Raw genomic sequence first — 23540 nt, forward strand, 5'->3', positions numbered from 1 at the left:
GAACTTTTCACTAACTTGCTTGTCTCCAGTGATCTGAGTCAGCACATCAGCTCTGAGTATCCCAGGATTTGGGAATGCTGAAACCGATCTGGTTCCAAACACTGGCGCTCAAGAGCATTCTTACAAGTCATTTTCCAGCAGGCAAAACCTAAAATATTACAAAGACAGAGTTGGAGGCCAGCAGAAACTCCAGCTGAGAGCTCGGAGCTGCTCCAATGCCAGAGCATCCATCTTTCGAAAGTTTAATGAGATGAGTTTCCATCAGGCGCTTTCACAACTGGGCCACCAGCAGTGGCCTTGGACGTGGTGTCTCGCTCCCCATGGCGTCTGGACAGCAGGAGCTGTGGTTCAGACCTCAGTGAGAAAACAGGACAGTGAAAATTTGTGAGAGCTAATTAAACGAGACAAGATTTTTGCCTGGCAGGGATTCATTCCAGATATACTACATCCTGGGAAACCATTTCAGGCTTTGCCATAAAGTGCTCGTGGACAGAGAGAGCAGGACATCTTGCCAGACTTCACTTCAAATGTAGTACTACAGCTTTTCCTTTTCTTTTTTGGAATTGGTATGGTCATAAATTATCTGCTTACCACAAGGTTAAACACAGGACAGCAAGAGCTGTGAAGTCTCATCGATGAAAGGCCCCAGCAGAAGGAGGGAGATGGGCACACATAATGTTATCAGGCTGTGCTTCTGCTGAGCATGCAAAGCATGCTCTGAGAGCCCGAGACATGACTGTCAGCCTCAGGAGATCTATATTCATCTTCCTGCCCCGCTGCTGGATACCTGTTTGTCTTGGGACAGGTGGTTAGCTTCTCTGTGCTTTGGAGTCCCATTGGAAAGTAAGGATGGCACAATTCCCTCCTCTGCTGGAAAGAACACGGATGCCACACTCGCGTTTGGAGACTGCATTAGGGAGAGTGGCAGGGAGCTAAGCAGTAATGCTGTCATCCCATGGACATCTCCTCACTTGCAGGTCCTAGCTCTAACCTGGAGGCTGCCGGGGCTTGGGAGGTTGCCCCAGCAAAGACTGGTAGGTGAAACAGCCGTTTGTTTCTTTGTGCAGACCCAGCCTTGCATCCTGACCAAAGTGTTTGAAGTAGCATCATCAGTCCAGGAGAGGTGAAGGATCAAGCTGATAGCAGGAGCTTGGTCCCTGTCCAGACACCCCTGCGGCGTCAGCTCTGCCTTACCGCAGAGGAAAACCAGCTCCATGGGGGCTTTAAAAACAGTAGTGGGACCTGAGGAGCAGATGATATTCCCTCAGGGCTCCTGGGGTTCAGACCAGGCTTGCTCCAAACCTGGCCTACAGGTTTTCGCCTGCACTCTGGAAGTGGGAAGTGATGGCATCTCCATTTCTGATGCCTCGCTGGATCTGTGGCGTAGGGAGGAGTCGCAATTCCTTGGCTCAGACCTGTACATGCGAAAGGTGTAGCTGATACTGAGGAATAACATCCGCCGCGGTAAGCAGTTAACTGAGCTTTCCAGAGAAATGACACTAATACTCATAGAGACGCTTAGGGTTAGATACTGCTTAGCTAAGGTTGGGTCAGTTAGAGATATTTTGTGGCTGCCCTTGTATTATCTGGGTAATGTTTCTGTGCAGAACTGTATCACATTCCTCAGCTGCCTCCAGCCTTTGAAGGTCATGGTCCATCCTCACTTTCTCTGTTAGAGGCTCATAGTTGCCTTTGTTACTGTATTTTTAATTCACCTGTTTCTACTACACCTGTAGTATATAAATATACTACAATTTAATTAAAGCCAGAGCTAAGGAGAGGCTCTTCCAGAGAAAGAAATTTGACTACTTCTGAGTACTTGAATACTTCTGAACTGTATTGCAGAGGGAGCAGCGAGCAGGTGTTGGGGAAAAGAGAGATGAGTTCTGAGAATAAAAGAAAGTAAAGAGGATTGGTCTGGAAGAGTAGTAGCCCACAGATGTGTTCGCTGACTCACTGGAAATGAAAAGCAGATATAAAAGTTTGGGGAGAAAGTTCTGCAACATCAGGTCTGCTTCTGTGTCCAGACACTTACGGTATTGTTCCCTCATTCAGGAAGGAGAGGTTTTTGATGTTGTATGCCAGTCCAGTCTCATCCAGCCCAGATTTTAGTCTCCTGTGGGTAGACATCAGTCGTAAACAGATTGGAAAACTTAAGACACTTTTCTTGGAAGGAAGCGTAGGGGTTTCTCTGTTGTGTATTTTTTTCAACGCGCCGCTGATTTCAAAGCTGTGTGGTTTGGGCGCAAGCCCGGAATTCTTGGTTTTCTGTTCTCCTTGTTCATCTTATAAAGCATAAATATCATATTTCCTCTACAGGAAAATACATACATACTTGTGTATCTGTGTGTATAATACATCTGCATTTGTGTGGATGTGGAATTGTTAGTATCACGAGTTTTCAGGATCAAGGTACTGGATGCTGAATACAGCAAAACAGTGTTAGGGAGAGGAGCTCGGCATTGGAAAGGAAACCAATCCCTGCTGTGCCAACCGCGTCTTCATCTTACTTCTACTGCCCCAGTGCCATAGGCTGGCAAGTGGTTTTCAGCTGCTGTCAGCTGGCATGGGCCAGGGATGGAAAAAAGCCACAGCAGGGAAAACCAGGTGCTGGGGAGCTGCTGGCAGCTCAGAGAAATTCTCTACCTCATGCATCAGCACTGTCCATTGTCCCGCAGGCGGGTGGGGGACGGTGAGGTCCTCTGCTTCGCGGTGACTTGGGAGCCTGGGGCAGGGCTTGCAGTGACGAATGGTTCGGTAGCACGCATTGCAAAGACTCCTTTGCTCTGATGTCCCGGCCAAATTCTTTCTGGGAAAATTTGCATGGGATGCTTTTCCCCTGCAATTCCAGATGCATAGGGTACTCCTTGCTGCTCACTGTCACAGACTGCCAGCTAGTTAAGGTATGCTGCCTTTCTACAGTCAGCTCAAGGATTCCCTGAATACATCAACTATAACAGTAATGTTTAGAGATGCTAATGGAAAGGGAACTTAGTTTGCTACTGCACAGTAGAACTTTGCTCACGATTTGTTGATAAGGAAGGTTTGTTGCATTTATTACTTAGAAAGATAGTCTCACTCCAGTTTTCATTTGGAAGAAAAGCACACTGCAGAGAGTATGTTGCTGTTCCCCAAAAAGAGTGAAAAAAGGATCTGAGCTTTCCCATAAGCAGAGTATTTACAGGAAAGCTCTATTTAAAAAAAAAAAAAGGCAATAAACACACAACCCATTGAATCTCAGCTGAAAACTGAGCAGAAAGAACCATCTTCCCTGCTTGACTGTGTTCTGTGCTCAGAGAGGGCCGGAGTTGGGCTTCATCCAAATGGCAGTGAAGTGATCAGAAAGTGGGATCGGTGAGTGATGGGGCAGAGGGTGCCCAAGCATGGGTGTAGCGTAACGCACAAGTGCAATGCAAACACTCTCACCGAGCTCTTGCACTCAGAGGTAGACTTCAGATAACGTGTTGACAGCATCAGTCAAAGAAAAATAACATTCTACCCAGTCCAGTGCGTTTGACACTGTGTAGAAAATTGCTGAGGGGTTGTGAAAGGCGCTCTGTGCTGAAATAAAACCGTGTATATAACCTCTGCTTTCTGCGTGCAGTCGCAGTGACACAGGGTGGAAGGGATGGATGATAATACCAAAAGAAAATCCCGGCAACTCTCATCACAGTATTACTGATACTGAGAAACAGTAGCTTAATACAGATCAGTGTTACAGGGGTTTTACATCTAAGGTTATACTTCAAATCCTCCTCTTTCTTATGAGCAAGTTGCATTATGCAGCAGAAGCTCTTGCTTCATCCACCGACTTGTGGGAATTTAGACCACTTAACAAAACATGAGTGTATTGTAGGTTTTAGGCCACTTAACAAAACATGAGTGTATTGTAGGTTGTGTGCAAATCTGGAAAAAATGGTTATTTGTTGGTTCCAAAGTAACTGTGTTACTGACCAGAGGCAGGGTTTTCTGGAACAGGAACGCTCCGTGTTTCAGTTACTTTAACTGCAGAGGAGGTATGGTTGGGCTGTGGCTTTGAGAAACAATCACAGTATAAATAATTTTTTAAATGTTTTTGGTATTTTGTGACCACACATTAAACAGACTTCTGCAAGTAACTCTGCTTATTTCAATGGGACGGCTTTCTAATTAGCTCACACTTGTATTAAGTAAGGGTCACAACACCTTAATTTCTGTCCGTAAACTGCTTTGAGATCTTTGCAGGCTGCACATTAAATTGTATTGCTATGTATAATGTACAGGGTGTTGTCAGGGGAAAGCTTCTCTGCATTTGGTGCATCAAGCACCATTCAGGACAACTGGCAGTTGGGTTAAGATGGTGATACCATGATAGGAAAGATGGTCAGACATTGCCAAAACTGTCAGAGGGGACATCTGCCTGCTGTATGCCGGGATCAGCACTGTGCTGCCGGTACTGCTTTCCTGGGTAGAGGTGGAAATACCTTCTGGAGTAGGGCAGGTGAGTCACAGCTCTTCAGAGAGACACAAGCAATGGCTTCAGTCAGCATCAGGGTGTTTCCACTGTGCTTTGTCTTGTTCAGGTTAGTATCGCTACTATCGGCAGTAATATGTGCTAGATGCACCAAAAATGATCAATCTGTGGCAAATGCGAAATGTCGATTTAGTCTAAAAGGCATTTCCCTCAAAACATTTTGATGTTTTGATGGGTTTGGTTTGGCTGTTGGCACTGAGACCAGAGCAAGTGCAAGGCACTGAATGAGAGCTGTTTTTCACAGAGAAAAATAGCTATTTTCCGCTGTTACACTGATAATTCCAGTTCCCAGTACTGGCTGTTAGAATAATACTGCTGGCAGAGAGAAACAGAGAGACAAGAGGGATCGTGTTTCATGGGCCATAAACTGGGGCACACTAAAATAATCCTTTCAAATATGGTCAACTGAATATGAATCCGTGTAATCTTGAACACACTCTGCGTGAACTCAGAATTAATCATCAGAAAAAATGAACCCGTGAACAGAGAGCTAGATGTCAGGAGGAATATTTTGTTCTCATGGTGAAATATTCAAGATCAACTCACGGCATTGTCCTACAAAGAGCATCATAAAAACTAACCCAAAAGATGTCGTTATGCATTATTTGCTGGGAACCTGACTATCGGTGTATTATGATGCCATGTGGCATTTATTTTCCAAAGAGATTAGGAAGTGCAAAGTCCATCGTTAAATAATGCTCAGCTGGAAAACAGTGATGTTTTTTCCCCCTAATGCAGCCTTGGGCTCACTAAGACTGATATTTAGTAATCCTTTGAATTAATACTTAAAAAAATTTGAAAGGTGAGCTTCAGTTCTAATACCAGCAAGTCTGTGGGTCTGACGTCTACCAGCATGGAAAAAAAGATGTGTCTGCGGCACTGGTGGGGCTCCTCACCCCAGACATGGAGTCAGTGATGAGCATTGTGGCGGTGGTGGGAAAGGCAGCAGTCATCGTATCCTGAAGGTCATTCCAAAGGTCAGTTGTCAGTAATTTTATCGATATACAGGCATGTAATGGGACAAATGTGTCCTCCTGGGAGAGAGTGGATCATGCTTCTTTTAAAGATAGGGCAGCAGGGGTGCAGACCAGTTAATTTGCAAGGAAATGAAGTGGGTGTTTCTTGAGAGAAGCAGTCCCAATATCTCAATCATAAAGAAAGTATTTTCAAGTAGAGTTTTGAGTCCTTTTTTTTTTTTTTTTTTTCCCCCGTCGGCAAAAATGGAAGAAATTTGGGAGCATTACTGTAGGATTCCCCAAACCTTGGTTCATTGTGACTTTGAACGTCTGGGACCACTGAACAGATCTCTTGACTTATCATCCTCTTTCTGGAGCCCCATGATGTACCTCAGAAAGGAATGAGACAGAGGGGAAAATGAGACTTCTTAATGTGCCTCGGGAATTAACGATGGATCTCGAATCTCTCTAGGAATGTTTTTCTTGTTTCATTCCATTGGGAATTGGCTCTGACATAGTAAAAAACATTTTCAGAACAAGTCCCTTTCATTTTCTTGGCCTCTCTATTGCTCTTGTCACTGACCCAAAGCCTTTTGACGTTCTTGAGCTAATTGGCCTCAATGAAAAGTGTTTTGTTTCCTGCAGAAACTTGGCTGTGAGAAAAAGTGTGGAGGTTAGGAGAAATCTGGGACAGGCCAGTGCCAAAGGGCTTATATAATAGCCCAGAATAGTCAGCCAAAATGCAGCGTGAGAGCTTTATAGGTGGAGTTCGGTGGGATGAAAAGTACTGCAGGGTTTGGACACAAAAATGCCAATAGGGCTGGGAGTGAATGTCTTATTTCAGTCAAGGATGATCTCAATTTCATCCCGTGAAGGCAGCAGATAGTTATTGAAGCAGGTAATTATTGGCTGAATTCCTACAAGAATGCGTATTCTCTTAGTGCTTTTACCCACTTGCATGGGCCTCTGTTGAGGCGAGATCTTGTCTCGTGTTCGTGTTCTCCTCACTTCAACACGCACGTGGTTGGTGCTCTGGAGCTCCGTCATCTCCAAACCAGCTGAAAGTAAGGACAGGTTGCACAGGAGAGGCCTTCTGGGCAGTTTTCTGTTGATTTCAGGGAGCTTCTGATTGGATTGGACACAAAGGGTAAATTTCAAGTGTTGTAAATAAGAACAAAGAGCGGGGCTGGACGGGTATGTAGCCCCAGAAGTGAATTTGAACGCTTTGAGTTGAAGACAGAAGGGAGCACGGTTTCCTCGTGTACTTGTCTGTAGCATAAAGCTCTGATCAGCTCCCTTGAATTCAGCGGGAGTCCCAGTACTGACTTTAAGGGAAGAAGAGATTTTTTTTTTTTGGCTCTGCCAAGCACCCATCCTGACCCACTTCTCCATAGTCAGATAGCAAGTTGGCCTTAGTGTGAACCACTTGTCCAAGGATATGTCCTTAACAGCCAGGGATGGTCCCACCCTGGTGCTCGGGCTTTATGGTAGCACCCCCATAGATCTCCAGGAGGAGAGAGAGGCTGAGGATTGGGAATCCTCATTAACAGAGGGCTCAGTCTGGAGCAATGGAAATCGTTTACATCTTGTTTTGTTGTCTGAACCAGATGATTGAAGGAACAGTTATATTGGGTCAATGCCGAACAAAAATGTTTTCATTTTCTCACCAAAACAAAAGCCTGGAAGAAAATTCAGACTGTGCAAAGTGTTTAATTGTTTAAGTTAATGTCCATGTTTGTTTGTGTTCTTTTTGAGATGACTTGTATGTATATTACATTTCAGTAAATTATTTCTGGATGTTTTGAAGTAAAACCGTGATTTTTTTGTTTTGGAAGCAGCAAAAGGCAGTATTTCAGTGCTCTTAAACTCCTCATCAGTATTCCTTAGCAAATGTAATTTGGGAACTGCTTTGGTTACCCCAAAAATTAATTTTTTGGCAGATAAATTACACAGTCTAAACCTTCCCCACCCCGTGCTCATCCAGTTCCCAGCTCCATCATGAACTGCCTGTTTAAGCCTGAGACACACTGGCTCATCTGTGGGGCTGGTACACGTAGACAGACACCAGCCTGAGCACACACAGGGGCATAGCTCTGCCCTTAGTGTGTAACAGCCAACAGCAATGAGGGAAACTGCCTCGTTTCTCCTTAAGGAAGCTCTCCAAAAGCAAAGTCTTAATTACGGAGGGTTTGGTGGTGAGTTTTTTGGTGATTTTTTTTTTAATTAAAAACTGGTATTGCATCTTCCCTGTTCTTCTAAGTTATTTCTTTATGTTGTCTTGTCATCTTTGGGCCAGGTGCAATGATGGTTTAAATCCGTGTGACTCAGCTAACACTATTTAGCTTCTAACCCATAATGCTTCAAAACATGTGAGCCCTGACTTATCTCAAGTGAACGACTGCTTCCCCATGAGTCGGCTGAGGCTGCTGGTGTTATTAAACAGGAGTCTTTGTGCTTTGCTGTGTTCAGGTTTAAACAGTAAGGTGATGACACTTCTCTTTCTTTTGTTATTTCTTGGAGTTGTTCTCCTTCCTTTTGGTATGTGTGGTTTAAAAGGAGTCCATCATGCAGACTCTATAAACTGTGGGTTGCTTAATTTGTGTGATTCATAACACAAGGAAAAAAGAACCATCATCATTCTTGGTATTATATCCAGCTCTGTTACCCAGAGCATTGACCTTGACCAGCTAATGATAGGTATTTAATATATGTGCATGTGTGTATATATAGATATAAATATTCATTATGTGAGGTCTGAGATCATAAGAGAATGCTGGCAGTGCCAAGTTTTGTTCTATGGTTCAGGCCTCCAGCTGTGCCAAACTCTGGGTTCCCTTAACGTAACATTAAAACAAAACCCAGGCTTTGCTTGAATGTCATCCAGCTTTATTAAGAGAAAGATCAAGCGTAATCTTATTAAGCTTGTCACTCAGAAACCATAAGGGTGCAGCCTTGGTGTGTCTATTTGGTCCACATGTGCGAACAATTTTGCCTCGTGATACTCAAACAGGGGCTGTTATTCTTTAATGAAAGGCTATGAATAACAGAGCTACAAATTGCAATGCAAGCTTGGTGATGTGTGCGCACGCTCGCGCCTTAACAGAGAGGGGGCGAAGGTGTAGATCGATGGCTTGGATTTTAACGTACTCCTCAAGCAAGCTTGAACCCACCTAACCACAATGTTTTTCAGAATGTGTTGTGTGTATTTTGAGGTTTCTGAACTTCCATAACTTGCTCAACTTCTGGATGTGACCATGTGTCAGCGTGGACAGCCGTGTCATGGAAAACTGGCAGGATCACTGAATCTCCCTCTTTTTAGTTTCACTAGGACTCTGCTCACTGGGTCAATATTATGAGAGAGATATTCAGATAAATTGTCCTTATCTTCATTGTTGCTCCTTTTCCCCTATGTTCACAGCTGGGCAGCAGGAGATAACAGTTAAAACCACTAATGTTTACACCAGTGTAAAACCAGAGAATGCAATGATGGTTCAAATCAAGTATTTCTGCTTTCTCGAAACATGGATGTATGTAGAAGATCTGTGTGTTTATACAGAAGAAAAAACTAAATTTAAATTAGTCAGGATGTTTGGCCATGTGGCTGAGATCTGTGTGGGTGGAATTCACAAAGATAAATAGTAATGAGTGGAATGTAGGTACACATTCGATAGTCTAATTAGGAATGAATTTGTAATAAAAAGAACTTCTCTGCAGGCATAGCATGTACAAATCAGTACTTCAGGAGTACAGTTTTCCATGACTTTTGCTCAATTAAATTTAACACCTGTGAGCAAGGTATCCTTTGCGCATGGGGATGTGAAGGCTTGACACGACTGTTTGCATGCACAAAGTAGCTTACAAATGGAAGTATTTGCAGGATGGAGCTCATCAGTGTTGGGTTGTGGCAGGCATTGTCAAGAGAGAGGAGGCATATGAGTTTGGGAGTGGTCACTGTTCATATTCATACAGCACAAGCAACTTTACCACTGAGAATCTTTAAATACCACAGGACTATTTTCTTTTCCCACTACACAGTGGTCTCTCGGACAGGTAAGATTTACTGACCCTCCTGGCAGTCTTTGCCATTGCTGGCTAGAAACCCCCACTCCTTCCACCACAGGACCTTTAGCCGAAGGACTGTCCATCCTTCCCAAAACATTTCTTTCTTCTGTTTTGCTTTTAAAGAAAGAATAAATAGTAGAGAAAAGGCACAGCCAAGGAATCTTCTAGTGCTTTAAATATATTGTCAAAGTGTCCTATGGAAATGCCTTTTCTAACTTATACCAGCATCCTTAGGGTCAAAGCTAGGTCCTTAGGGTCATTTAAATGGACTAAAATGGGTACTTCCTAGACTGTTTTTCTGTTATTCCACAGCCTTGGGCATGCTTTGCACTTCAAAAGAGACAGATGTCCAGATGTAGGTACTCTAGATCTCTTCCCACACCACATGTATCTGAGGGTCTTGCAACACCATAGTCAGCAGCTTAACAAATATCTGCATTGTTCCTGCCTTCCTTCTCCTCAGGGGCAATAATTCACTGTTTTGATCTGCCTTGTTTTGTGGGTTTTCTTCCTGCTGTTAGAGCAGGCAGGACCCAAGTATCCAGCCTTGAGCTTGGAGTGTAAGGTGGGAAGCAAGTTCCAGTTTACACCTCCTGAAATGCCACAGCAGCACCGTTTGCACTTGGTGGCTCCCATCTGAAAGGGTTTTGGGGATTCCTGGGGCTTGTTTCATCTGCTTTCCCAGAGGGAAGGGCCTCAGCCTATAGCCCCAAAGCTCTCCTTGAAAATGTCCACTGCCTGCGCTGGCAAGGATCACCATGATGGTGCAAAGGCATCCTTAGCTGAATTAAAAGGCTCAGGAAAGTCTTTTAAGGCAGGCTTCCTCTGTGTGGTTGAGTGGATTTGGAGATGCCTGGTGTAATTCAGAGGAGGCAAATGATGTATGTAGCACAAAGCTGTTTTCGATGGAGATATTTGCTCAGACCTTGAAATTCATGCAACTCTGCCAAACTGCCCTTTCAGTAGCACCAGCTAAAACCACGGAGCACAACTATGTGTAATTGTTTTTAATCCATGATCAAGGACAAGCTTGGAAACACACTTGCTGCAGCACGCTCTGCTATATGGCCAAGAGAAAAGGCTGAGTCCAAACTGGAGACCAGGTTGGATGTGTCACGTAGACCCAGGGGCTCAGCAGGGCACATCTCGGCAGAATCAGAGGGGAGGTAGCAAGGAAAGGGGACACATCTGAGCACAGGTGAGCCAGGGTCCATGAGCTCCATGGAGGACTTGCCCTCCGCTGGTGATGGGGAGCTCAGTGCCATTGAGTTCACCTTGCCCCAGTTCTTCCCACTGGTGGGACAACCTCCCAGTGCCACCGGCACTGTGCTGGTTAACCAGAAAAAGGCCATTTCCAGGTTTAGGTGACTTCATTTCACCTCATTCACAGCCCGATTTGTGAACTTCATGGTGTGTTTTTCTGCAACAACAGTGACATCCAGTGGCCAGCTGTTTTTTTCTGGGAAAAGCATGAACCATCGACGGTCTTAACAATGTGAAGCTTTTCTGTTTAAAAGGATGCTGACTATGGGAGGCTAGGTTTTGGTTTTCTTGAAGAACTTCCTTTTAAAAAAAAAGTCTGGTTAAATGGTTTCCTATGCCAGCAGGGCACTGCTCAAGAGCAGATACTTTCTAGCCCACTTCCAGCACAGAGTTTCTCCTGTGTCCATAAACTTCAGGGGGCCAGAAACTGGCTGAGGAATCGCTATGTTTCATGCTATGGCATCACTACGTTTTTCACTTGAGACATCCACAATCCAAATAAACCACCAGGAAAGGGGCTCCTGAAAAAGATGAAGAAACTGTTTTAATCTGTAAAATCATTGTCTGTCAGGTTAAAACCAGAAAGAACAAGCAAGGATCTGTGTCCTGTCAACCGTGAGCTTTGATTTGTGGTTTTCAAACGGAAAATGACAGCCTGTCTTGTAGTCTTTTGAAGTAATTTCACAGATCTGACAGACATTGTCCCCAACTAACTTTCCTGGCATGGTTTAATCTCACACTAGAGCAAGATTACGAATTTCTTTTATTCAGTTTAGATCTGTGCTTGTGCAAACTGGGGGGAGCCTAACAAAATGATCAGTGAGTAGGTTCAAAATAAACATGGGGAAGGGCTGTTTCACACCATGCATAATTACATCGCGGCCACAGGATGTTGTGGAAGCCAAATGTATCCACGAGGACAAAAAGGGATTAGACAAACCCAACAGTCCAGCTCTGGAAGTCACTAAACTTCTGATTCCCAGAGCCTGCAATGACATACCAGGGTCCTCACCATTACTTATTTCCTACAGCAAGCTACTAAGAACGTCCTTATTACCTGCCACAAGCCTTTGCCTAAGGCAAGCAAAGATGCTGCATTTCATAGTATCGACTGTGTCCTAGGAAAAGCAGAGGTCCCACAAGATCTGGTCTTTGCTGGGCCATGCCTCAGAAATGTCTCCACAAGGTCAATGAGATGCTCTGCATGCAGAAAGCTGTTTTGCTGACCAAGGAGCTTTCCAAGGCTTGAAGCTGCCCTGAGCTCCAACTCCACCAAGTCATTGTTGGTGTTTTAGTAACGCATTCGCAGTTACCTTCTTTGCAGGCTAGGAGCATGGAGCAGGGAGGTACGGAAACAAATTTTATCCCCCCTACTCCAACCCTTGCCTGACTTTGGCAAACAGGTCCATGTGCATTCCAGACTAGTTCAGGATGGCTCGGGGGATTTGCGATGGGATATGAAACACTTCGCTCGGAAGCTACCTGCCTAGCACCAGCTGTCGGGACTTTACTGTGGTGGCTGTCCGGGGGGCCGGCAGCAACTTACGTGCAAAGAGCTGATAACTTTGGTTTGGATGGGAGCATGTTGTCTGCTTCAGCAAGGTTGCAAGCACACTACGAGGCACCTTGGACAAAAAAGTGAGTCTGCATTTTCTTACCAATTTCCTCACTGCTTGAGGTGTTGATGACAGTTGGTGAACAATGTTGTACATAAAGACAGTGCATTTCATACCAGACCGTCTGCACAGAGGTGATCTGATGGTCCCAGCTGGTTGGCCAGTCTCAGAGATATGTCTCAGCACCCTGAGAAGACTTTTGGAGATGCTGGGGTTTCTGTAAATTTTCCTCAGACTCATCTTCTTGCCTCCTGCTGCAGTACTGGGGATGGGTGACGTTCCCAAGATTTTGTCCATTGGCCCTATCTGTTGGAGAGGATCGCATGAGGAACACAGAGACGTGTTCCCTGTCACATAGCTCCATGGCTGGCACAGACCTCCAGTCACATCTTACATCACATCTGTGTACTAAGGAGTGTTCCCAACAACATGATTCAGTGAGGAGCTTGCACCTTAAAAAACAAAACAAACAAACAAAAACCCTCCAAAACCCCAGTCATGGCATTCTGCTATAGGGGAAAATGCCAATAACAGTGCCCTGTGCAATATCTCAGACTGAGCAAGCCATGTCTTCACTCACAGTAAAATCTAGGGGCAAAATAACAGGCAAACCTGTACTTTCAGCCCTACCCACATCATTTTCCTCCTACAGTATTCTTGTCCTGGTAAGTTGTTCCAGCTTAAACCAGCAAACACAACAAATACATTTTAAGAAAAACAACACAAGTTTTTTAACCTAAGTGAAACAGCTGGTTTAGACTTGAAGAAAATTGAGCTTTTTGTTTAAAAAAAAAAAAAAGTAATGATATTGTTTTCATCGTATATTTGGGGAAAGTGTGCAAAGACTTTAAAGGTAGCGCAGAGGTGAGTGATGGCACTGTATGGGTTCTGACAGCAGAGAGCTATGCCAGCATGGCACCAGTCCCAAACTGGTAAGCTCCATCCCATCGTGCTGAGCCTGATTGAAGGCTCTGTGCATTACACTCCAGGCCACTCCCAGAGAAGGATTTCCAGTATGTGTTATTTGGGTGCCTCCAGAATAGCTCCATGCCCTCAGCAGGAGGGATGCTCAGAGGGGCTAAGCAGAGAAGAGGAGCAGAAGGGGAGAGACATGAGGGGTGTTTATCATATCAAGGGTCAGCAAGAAAATAGAAGGCGTCTGCGGGATTCTGTCTGTCTTTCAGACTGAGATGCTCTGAGTATAGGATTGCACTGCAGATCTCAAAGAGACCCCAGGGAAACACAAATCTGTGCTCCATTACCCTGGCGTCAATCTGGAACAACCCCCTCAACTTTTGGCCCCTCATCGCTCCATCCTCCCCGCGGCTATGGTGTGGCCTTTCTCCAGAAGAGTATTCTGTAAGTGCTCACGGGTGAGAGGGAAGAGAGGTGATTACATGCAAGGAAAGAATGAAGGAGAGCCATGGGAGGATTGCTGGATGTTCAAAGTGCTGCACGCTTTGGCCTTTCGTGTTTTATTGCTTTGCTTCCTCTGACTGTCCAAAAGTGGCTGTGAGTCAGTTCCTCACAACTGCAGAGTGTAGCAACATCAAACGAGAGGGAAAATGATTTCTCCATCTGCCTTGGAGAAGGGGTGGCATGATGTAAGGAGGCTATGATGAAAGTCTGCTTTACAGGGCTATTGCACGTGGCTTGTAGGAAAGTATCTTTTAAGGCATGTTTTGGGCTTCGATACTCCTTGCCAAACAGGGAGGAAGAAAGCTCGTTCCCTGTGTCTCCTCCCCAGCTTTTTGCATAATGCTGAAATTTCCAAGGGCAAAACCGTGTCCTGCAGTGGGGCAAAAGCCAGCAACCTGGGGTGACAGACTTTTCTGAAAGGTGGGGTGCAGAGTTCCCAGCTTTGTCTGAGCACCTATGGCAAGGATGCATGGGATAGCATCAATGGATCTAGTGGGGGTGGGCTCGGAGGCTGCTGAGTTTTTGTGGAGTGCCAGTTCACTCAGCCACGAGCTCGTGTCTCATCGCATCCATGGTCCTTAGTATTTGGGTGCTGTTGCTACCCAGGAGTTGCCCCAGGGTACTCTCGGTTCTGTGCTATATCTTTGAAACTCACTTTCTCTTTGGAAAGCCCACGCACAGGTCTCTATTGAACCTGAGTACCAGCTTCTAGGCAGCTTGTGTTGTATCTGGTCTGTCTGAGGCATGGGTAGGGATGCATTTGGACTGCTGAGACACTGCATGTCTCATCCTCTGGCATGGAGTATGGCTCACATTGTTTCATACTGACTGGGGGAGGGAGGGGAACACTGGGGTCCTTCCAGCTATTCCCAGAAAATTCCCCCAGTGGATCCCCACAAGCATGAATTTTGTTTGTGTTATCAGTAAAATCTAAAATCAAAATTTTCAGGCAGTCCTAATATCCTGCTCGTCACAAGATGCTGCCTATCACCCACCTAATCCGTTACCCGGTGTCATTCTTGAATCTTCCGATAAGACACTTCACATCAGAAGGGTACTCGGGCTGGAGGAATCGTTTAGATACACCTAGCTCCAACTTGCACAAGCGGGATCTGTGTGGAAATCCAATGTTTGCTCATTGTCGAAGTGCACTCGAGATACTGATTCGAGGCAATCCCTACCACTAGAGCGAGATTTCAGAGAAGTAAGTGGTTTAGGAAGAGAGAGGAGCAATCCTCTGGCAGCAATAGCGGTCTATATCTTGGGTCATCATGAGAAAGGGTGAGAAAGCCTCCAATTTTTAAAGGATATTTATTAGCAAAGAATGGCTGGGTGCAGGGATGGAAGCAGCTATGATGCTGTGGAGTGGAAGGGAATTACAGATTTGGAAGCTTTATCCACAAAACTGATTCCCCATCATGGGTCTGGGATATCTGCCGTGGCAGGAAAGAGTAATGTTGGATGTCATGGGGTTCCCCCCAGTAAATTCATGCTGTTACCCAGAGACCGTTGGGTTAGAGTGGAACGCTATAGTGGAGAAATTAGCAAATTCAGATAAAAATCTGCCTGGACAGTTTGCTGTGGCTCCTACTATACAGGCTCTTCTTGACACGTTCATCATTCATCTTCCAAAATACTCAGTGTTACCGTTCTCAGAATAAGAGAAACGGAGGCATAATTTTGGAGACAGCAAGCAAAGGATTCAGTATTTGCCCCAACTGTGAACATGCAGCTTTTGGCATTTGCATTTTTGCCTACACTAATTCTGGTGAAGCCTAACCACCATAAACATTGTGGTGGTGCCCAGAGGCTTGAAAATCAGCGCTGGGAGAGAAGGAGGAACAGAGACTGCCGCCTCCTGATTGCAAAGCAGCCCGAGGTCTAAATGGCAACCAAACGTTATACATAACATCTGATTCACTGTGTGGAGAATGTAAAGAATTGAGACCTCCCGACACAGTTTACATTGGCCCTTTTTATGACTAATTGTGCAGAAAATAGCTCTGCTTGTAGTGTGCATGGAAACAGTTCAGGTTTCTGCTGTGTGTCAGCTAATGGGCTAGCAAGGCTTTTTTAGCACAACTTCAAAGGCTCTGGCAATGGAGGTCCTTTGTGAGGGAATTATCTCCTGCTCCTTTGTACCCCTTCACCCTTCTAAGCCCTGGAACAAAGAATTGTGAAACCAAGAGACAAAGTAATTTGTAGTAGATCTCTAGACCTAGATAAAGTACATAATATTTGCTTAAAAACGTTTTTTCTGTTTCTGTCATCAAAACAAGGTTGTATTTTTATGTGTAGGAACACGCAAGTTCTTTTAACTTTTGAGGGATGCAACCTTATGCTTAGGTATGCTATGGATGGGGGTCACCAGCACGTCTGAAATGGTAAAGGAGGGCTTTAGATTCTGTGGTCAGTTGGAAAATACGTGGCTGTTACTTTTAGAGTTGGCTGAGAAGTGGTTTTTTCCCTCTGCCTCAGGATATCCCACTAAGAAATAAAATGCATTTTTTCAGTGGTGTGTGCATGTGCATGCTTTGAGGAAACCATGTATTTTTCACCTTATAGCAAAAAAACTTGGTTTTTTACTGTAAGAAAGAAAGAAATTACTATTCTTACTTTCTTCCAGTGAAAAATGAAACCTTGGGGAGATAAGGAAATGGGTTACATGCATCTGCTTTGTGTAGTCCAAAGCACAGTTCTTAATTAAAAATAAAAAGGCAAACCAGGGGTGGAAGGTGCTTGATTCATGTTACCAACCATACTGTACAACGTGCTCCTCCAGTGTCTCCAGATCCTCTGTCTCGACAAAACAAGACACGAGTGAAAGGAGAATAATCTTGGCCTCATCAAATTTAATGAAGAAACACCCCCACAAGTGGGGTGAGCCTCACTAGCCCCCCTGTGCTTGTGTTCAAACTATGAAATTACTCTGTTTAGCACTGGGTCTTGTCCTTACGCAAATCCCATGAGTATCTCCTTATCCTTAGAGGGTGGAAGGACTGCATCCACATCATTTTTTTTTTTCTTTTTTTAATCTTAAACTGTTAGGAGAGGCTGTACTGCATATCTCCATCCTCAAGTACAGGCTTTCACTTCAAGTCCCTATCTATTATGTCTGCTTTCTCTTCTCTTCCCATGCTTGCATGGATTTCCTGAGGCAGTTGGTGAACTCTTGGATCCAGTTTTCATCAGCTGTCAAGGTAAATTTGGTTAAGGCTGCAGGAATAGTTTATTGAGGTTTAGACTGAAGGGGGAATAGTGATAGAGAAGCAAGAGCATTCCCCTGTCTCTCTAATCTGTCTGATACATCTCGAGATGCACTAACTTTTCAAATTATACTTTCTTGATTTTTTTTTTTTTTAAGAAAATTTCCAGGCCAGGCAGAGAAATTTTGTGAAAGTTTTTAGCATACACAAACACATATAAATATATAAAGGATTTTTTTAATATCTATAAATAAAAATTAAGTCCACTGATGTTATTAAAGAATCAGTCAATTATTACATATTCCGTTTGCACCTATGGGCAGACAGAGGCAGGGATTTGGTGTTTTTCACTGATGCTGAGCTTAATCGTCTCTACAGGTTAAACTGGTTTTCGTTACATGCCATAAGCTGTCAAAAGTGAAACATCACTGTGAATATCTTACCAGTGAAAGTTTATCTCAGGTTGTATGTGACCAAGGAGGGTCATTTTATCTAAGAAATTTCTCATATAGAATATTTTTCTGGATTTTAAAACTGGGAAGGATAATTATGATCAACTTACGATCAGGAGGCAAGCGGAGACATTTCTTCCAGGAATTCCTTAACCTTGGAAATACAGCAATGACACAAGGGTGTTTTCATGTTTCGCTTAACCCACCTAAACTGGACATCTCAAGTGCTGCCTTTTTCCTCAAACCTTCATCATGGTATCCACACAGAGGAAAGGAATGGGAAGTCCAGGAGGCATCACCTTTTGGTCTTCATCCGTCATTTGCAGGGGCTTGTGGGCTTTACTGATGTTGTTGAGGGTCCTACCGTTTTGTGGATGACGAATCAGAGCTGTTGCATAGTTACTTTTTTTCCTGCGTTTAAAGCAGTTAAAATTGGGTGCTTTTGACATGATGTCAAAGATTTGCTGGATTCAGAACGATTGTTTATATTAAGAAATCTCTTGGCATGGAAGACTCCAGTTAGGGGAAGTAGAGCATTGTACCGTGGACTCAGAAACATCTCTGACTTTGGCACCTTTGACTTTGGTTCCTCAGTGTCACTTTGCCAGTGACAGAATGGGGACCTTTGTTTGCCTTGGCCACTGCATAAAAAAGCCAGGATATGATCAAATCCAGTTAATCACTCACAAATGTCTCATTTCTTGAATCTCTGAGGGTGTGTAACACATTTTTGGGACTGCTGTCTGCTCCTTTGGCTTTTGTTATGAGTAAGTTAGTCAGGGGAAAATCAAATTTTGAGTTTTCTTAAAAGGAAGTGGAGGAATCCTGGAACACACTAGGGCTCTGCAAATGTACATTTAATCATTTAAAGAAATGTATTTTGGCTAAAAGCTCTTACCAGTTCTTGCAAGTTGCACTAAAAACCATATAGCTACATCATTCTCACAACTGATGCGAATTAGCGCTGTTGTTGGCGGTGTGAGCAGGGAGATGGAGGCTTAGTGAACACTAGTCACTGAATTACTCTCAAATTCATAGTGACTTGGTGGTGAAGCGTCCTATGGGTGGCACTGGTGACGGACACACCAGCTCCTCACACAGTGCTGTGCACGGAGAGAGACTCGGGCATGTCCTGCCTGCCTTGATTTTTCTGTGCAAAGCTTTTGGCTCTGCTAAGGAGCCAGGCATGTACAAACATCTCCTGCAAACACTCACACTGTGCTTAAGGCAAGCACGCGTTATCCAAGCAGCAGCAAAGCAGGAGTGTGTCTTCACGTGTGGTGGAACTCCCTGCTGCAAGATGTAACGAGGCAAATAGTACATGGAGGCAGAGGCTTGAGCACGTTTGTGGTCAGTTGGTCTGTTCAGAGCTGGCAGCGAGGTGCGATGACCTGGGTGTAAATGGGGGTCGCGTGGACATGCAGAGCTGGAAGAAAATGGACATAAGGGAGGAGGATCATTCTGTCCTTTCTCAGTGTCATTCATGTATTTTAACACTCACCATGGGCTACAGTTGGAGACAGATTACTGGGCTACGTGGATTTTAATAAACCTGTTAGTGGACTTCTTGCCTCCTTACTTTCTACATCTAACCCATCCTGAAAATAATGTGAGACTGACAGTAAATTGAAAGCTTTAGAGGGATTACACTGCCTTGTTGGGCCTGTACCCAGAGCCCTTAGAGGACTCCCAGTGACTCCAGTGGTATTTGCTTCAGATCTGGAATATACAGGACTCCCTTAAGTAAACTCTTCCAAGACCCGTACATGCTGCAGTACTTACTGGGCTCTTTGTTACTTCTGTGAATAGGAATGCGACCTTTACACTTCTAGCAAAGACTCCTGATTTACAGGACTAAATCTTTGTGTTTTGGGAGAGATAAGGTTACTGTCCCAGCTCCTCCCAACCCGGCTGTGCAGATGGCTGAGCGGTTGATGAAGCAATTCCTGAATCACTGACGTTTTAGGTACATAAATGCTGAGCGTGCAGTACAGCAGCTTTAGAGCTTTGTCATAAGCAGATGTCGATGAACGATGATGGGCAGGGTGGACATCAGGGTTTGTAAGTTGTTCCAATTAGTGAGTCAAAGCCCTAGTAATACTTTTTGCCACTGACGGGTCATTCTGATATCAATATTAGAAGTTTGTTTAGTCCATGCACACACTAAAAATGGTCACAGTGGAAGAGACTTGCGATTCATCTAAGGTTTCTTTTATCCACCCAGTCCCTTGGCCCTGGGGAGGGGAGGGAGGGGTAAAAAGGATGGAAGAAGACTGTATTGAGCTGTGCACTGTCCCTTCCTCTGGCCAGTGCCAAAGGCTGCAGTGCGCTACATGGTGAATAGCCCAGTCTGAATTACAACAGATTGCATAAGGTGCCTTTCTTGCTTTTGGAGCTGGTCTGGCTCCTGGTAACCTCTCCTCCCAAACCTGTTGCTGCAACAGGAGAAACTCGAGTGAGAAGAGCAGTTTGATTGACAGTGCTATTTTCTACCTGTATTTTAGGTCACTTCCTGGGTAACAACACTGTGATTGATGTTCTGAGACAAGCAGGATTTGAAGTGGAGCACACCCCTCCTGGACAACCAATTGGAAAGTAAGCAGCTGCCCACAGATTATTAATCACTTTCTCTCCTTTTCTTTTTTTCTGTCCCTTTTTCTGTGACAAGCCAGATCATTGTATTAGTATAGGAGGTGGGTGAGGATGTGAGGAACCTCTGTTTCCCACCCAAGTTCCAGACAAAAAGTGCATTGTAAAGCATCCGTTGTGCGAGTTTGGAAACATATGGAGCCTCAGTGGCTGTTTTTTTCAATTGGGGACATTGTTCATGTCACAGCTGCTTCGCTATACCAGATCAAAAATGCTAGTTTCTTTGTTTTCAAGAAACATCTAGTCCAGCTCATTTTCCCTCATAGCTGTTTTGTCTTTTTCTCTCCATGGGGTTTTAGTTGCTTCTCTGTTGCAGGGCAGTAGACTGCCACCAACTTCATTTTTCAGGCCTCTGTCAGACTGCTCTTCTCCAGGTGGAATTTCAGTTTTGCCTGAAGGACCAGATTTAATGTAGCAGATGCAACTTGGAAAGTGTGGTGGGTAGGTAAAAAGCAATTCAGTATTCCCTGAGCTTCTCCATCTATCTGATGAAATAAAGCAGGCAAGAAGGATTGATTACCAGGCTCTTGGCAATCTTCATTAGTATAAGATAAAATATGGCACAAAATTGTCCTCAGTTGGTGAAAAGTCCCCTAGACTTTTCTCTTTCCTGGCCATTCAAATGAGGTCTCTGTCTGAAGATATCCTAGGCAATAAAACTGGGAAGGATGGTGAGAGACCATCTAGCTTTTCAAATTTAGACTTTCCCTTGCATTCTGCGGATAAAAATTGGCTGAGATTGCTGTCATAGGATTGTTATCCTCATTAGGCGAAAGTGTTAGTGGCATGCTCCTGTCCCTGTGGGCAGACATGACATGGTCCAAATGTGAGGTGAGTTTCAATATGGAGGATTAATCGCAGGCTTAGTAGACCATGTCTGAAAAAGCTATGTTTAATATAGTTGGAAAATCTGGCTGATCTAACCTTGTTTGTGAAACATCCGCAATGATTCATATAGAATATAATATAGCTCAACTGTACATAAGTGTCTTTGACAGAGCATTTAGCCTAAATGCTTCTTGGAGTATGTTGAGCAATAAAAGCACAGTCTTAAATAACCGTGGGCAAAAGAGGAAGAAAAAGCTGTCAGACACAAGGAAGAGCATATATTCAGAGGAGCTTTAAGAAACACTTTGGCAAAGGGAGAGAAGTCAACATGGCACAGGGAAGAGCAGTAAACACTGTAACTGACTAGCTGGAAATTTTGGCTAAACTCAACAAGAATGCCTTTGTCTAAAAATACAACATAGCAGAAAAACCAAGCAAACTATACCAAAGCAGCTGAGGTATACTGTGCCTAGGTTTCTGACAAAGAAACTTTCCTCTCAGGGAAGCAGACATTTTCCTCAGCACTTTTCATTTCGTTGAAAGTATAGTCTTCCCATGAAGAGTATTGCAACTGGAAATTGTGAAACTATTAATTTATTGGCTGTTTGCAGGCCCTTGAGAAGAAAGAAAGATGCAGTAGTGTGATGTCCAAGAATAGCCTTTGCTCTTTATGGTCTTGGGATACATCTATACACATCATCACAGACTTGAAATAAGGTGATGGGGCAGGAAATTTGAAACAAAGCCACTGCTTAATGTTGACTTACTGGCAGCATGGGGCATCTCTGTGTATGCATTCCCCTACCTTGGCAGTAGTGATGTCTTGTTTGTGATGTCTTCCCTAAAATTGTCATTCCCCAGGGGAAATGCACTTGAAAACAAGTGGACTTGGTCTGCTGCCTAGAACCATGCATATGTCCTCAGTTGAATTATCCTGCGCTTGGTAGCTTCGGTTCCCGTGTCCAGCCCAGAGCACTGGGCAAGTTGGTCCCTTTGTCTGTTCTGAACATTGAACGTACAAAACTTTATTGAAGCGTATGATGTGGTGCGTGAGTACTGGATTGAGTTGGGAGAGAGCGCATGGTTGTACTCTATAAAGATTAGATGCTCTGTATGTTTTCCTACGGTCTGATGATCCAAGCAGATCAGCCAGACTTAGATGACAGTACAGAAAGAAAAATAAATGGTGTGGTAAAGAAATTCAGAATTGCCGCTAAATTGTGTTACTCAAGGTGCAGAAACAGTAGAAAATTACAGAAAGTTTAAATAAAGAGAATGTAAATATATTCACAGGAAACAGCTTGCTGCCCTTAGGAAAAGAGAGACTCCCACATCTGCACATCAGGGACTGTATTTTCACTGTCCTACAGCTGGGGCTGTAGCCATCAGAAGTGCTTGGGGCTCCCCCTTAGGAACAAAGAGGCTGATGCAAAACATTTTGTCTCTTTTTTAGAATAGATTGTATCTTACGATTTTTTGGGCAAGCTGCAAAAGGCAGTCCAGTCAAACACAGTTATGTCAAAATCTGATGGCATATTCAAAAAGCACGACCAGTTAATTGCTCTGATGTTGGGGTTGTGTTGCTGTAATTGGGAATCTTAAAGAACTTTGAATTTTTGTCTACCCTTCTTTTTTGGCTCTCCTCTTTCTGTTTTAAAAGATGAAATAAAAACTTATGGACACAGTTGGAAAGGCCCAGAAGAGGAACCATTTTGACATAGTGGCTATATTAATTACATGTATACATAAAATAAACAAGTTTCTGCAAGCAGAAATTGTTTTATGGATTATAGAGATGCAGGTGTTTTCATCTTGATTTTTGTGGAGCCATTCGTGAAAGAAGAGGTATTTCTCTCTGATGAAACCAAAAAGAGACAATTCTGCTTTACTTCCCAATAAGTTGTATAAGGGAGTCAAGCTCACTGCGTTGCATGCTGGCACTGACAGTTGAAAAATTGGATAGTGGTCAGGGAAGATCAGCTGGGCTCTAATGTAGAGATTGGTGGGGGTGAGCAGCACATGGAAAAAATGCAAGGGTTGGGAAAAGCTGAAGCAGCTGCATGCCTATGTTTTGGCCAAGGGAATTCAAAACAGGATTGTTGTGGACGGATTATACGCAGAAGGATGAAAAGGAACAATTTGAGCTGGCACTAAGGAACATTTGGAGGTATGTCATATTGAAACTGAGAGTGGTTTTGGCTGAATATCAATGATTTCTTGACAGTAATTTGCAGGACAGTCTTTCTCAGGTTAAGTCAGAAGCCCCATTATTTGAAACGATGAAAGTAATTTTAGCAAAACACTCATGCTACATCCTACTTACTACCAATGCTGCCTTGCCAAAAAAGCAAATGCTATTTTTCATTAATATCTCTCCTTCTAGAACAGTCTGATTGTTATTATTAATGAAATTATTAGTAGTCTGATCTTCATTGTTCAATAATAATGAAGCAGTGGTACCATAAATAGGTGGGATAGTCTGTTTAAGTCATTTAAGCTCTGCCATCCATTTCAGCTTCAGAAAGGACAAAAAAACACATTTTTAGAAAACAGCTAGTACTGTTGCTGTGTATCGG

The 23540-nt window shown here is 43.9% G+C and overlaps 1 protein-coding gene across 1 annotated transcript in view; it reads left to right on the forward strand.

Annotated features, from left to right (window-relative positions):
• LOC104516657 (metalloprotease TIKI2-like) overlaps positions 1 to 23540 on the forward strand; it is a 134462-nt gene that overhangs the window by 69346 nt on the left and 41576 nt on the right. Inside the window, exon 4 of the mRNA XM_010161067.1 lies at positions 19992 to 20082. Within this exon, the coding sequence (XP_010159369.1) occupies positions 19992 to 20082 (91 nt within the window). The remainder of the gene's footprint in view (positions 1 to 19991; positions 20083 to 23540) is intronic.

This window comes from Eurypyga helias, unplaced genomic scaffold (assembly GCF_000690775.1).
Source record: "Eurypyga helias isolate BGI_N326 unplaced genomic scaffold, ASM69077v1 scaffold6331, whole genome shotgun sequence".
In the NCBI taxonomy this organism is placed as follows: domain Eukaryota; kingdom Metazoa; phylum Chordata; class Aves; order Eurypygiformes; family Eurypygidae; genus Eurypyga; species Eurypyga helias.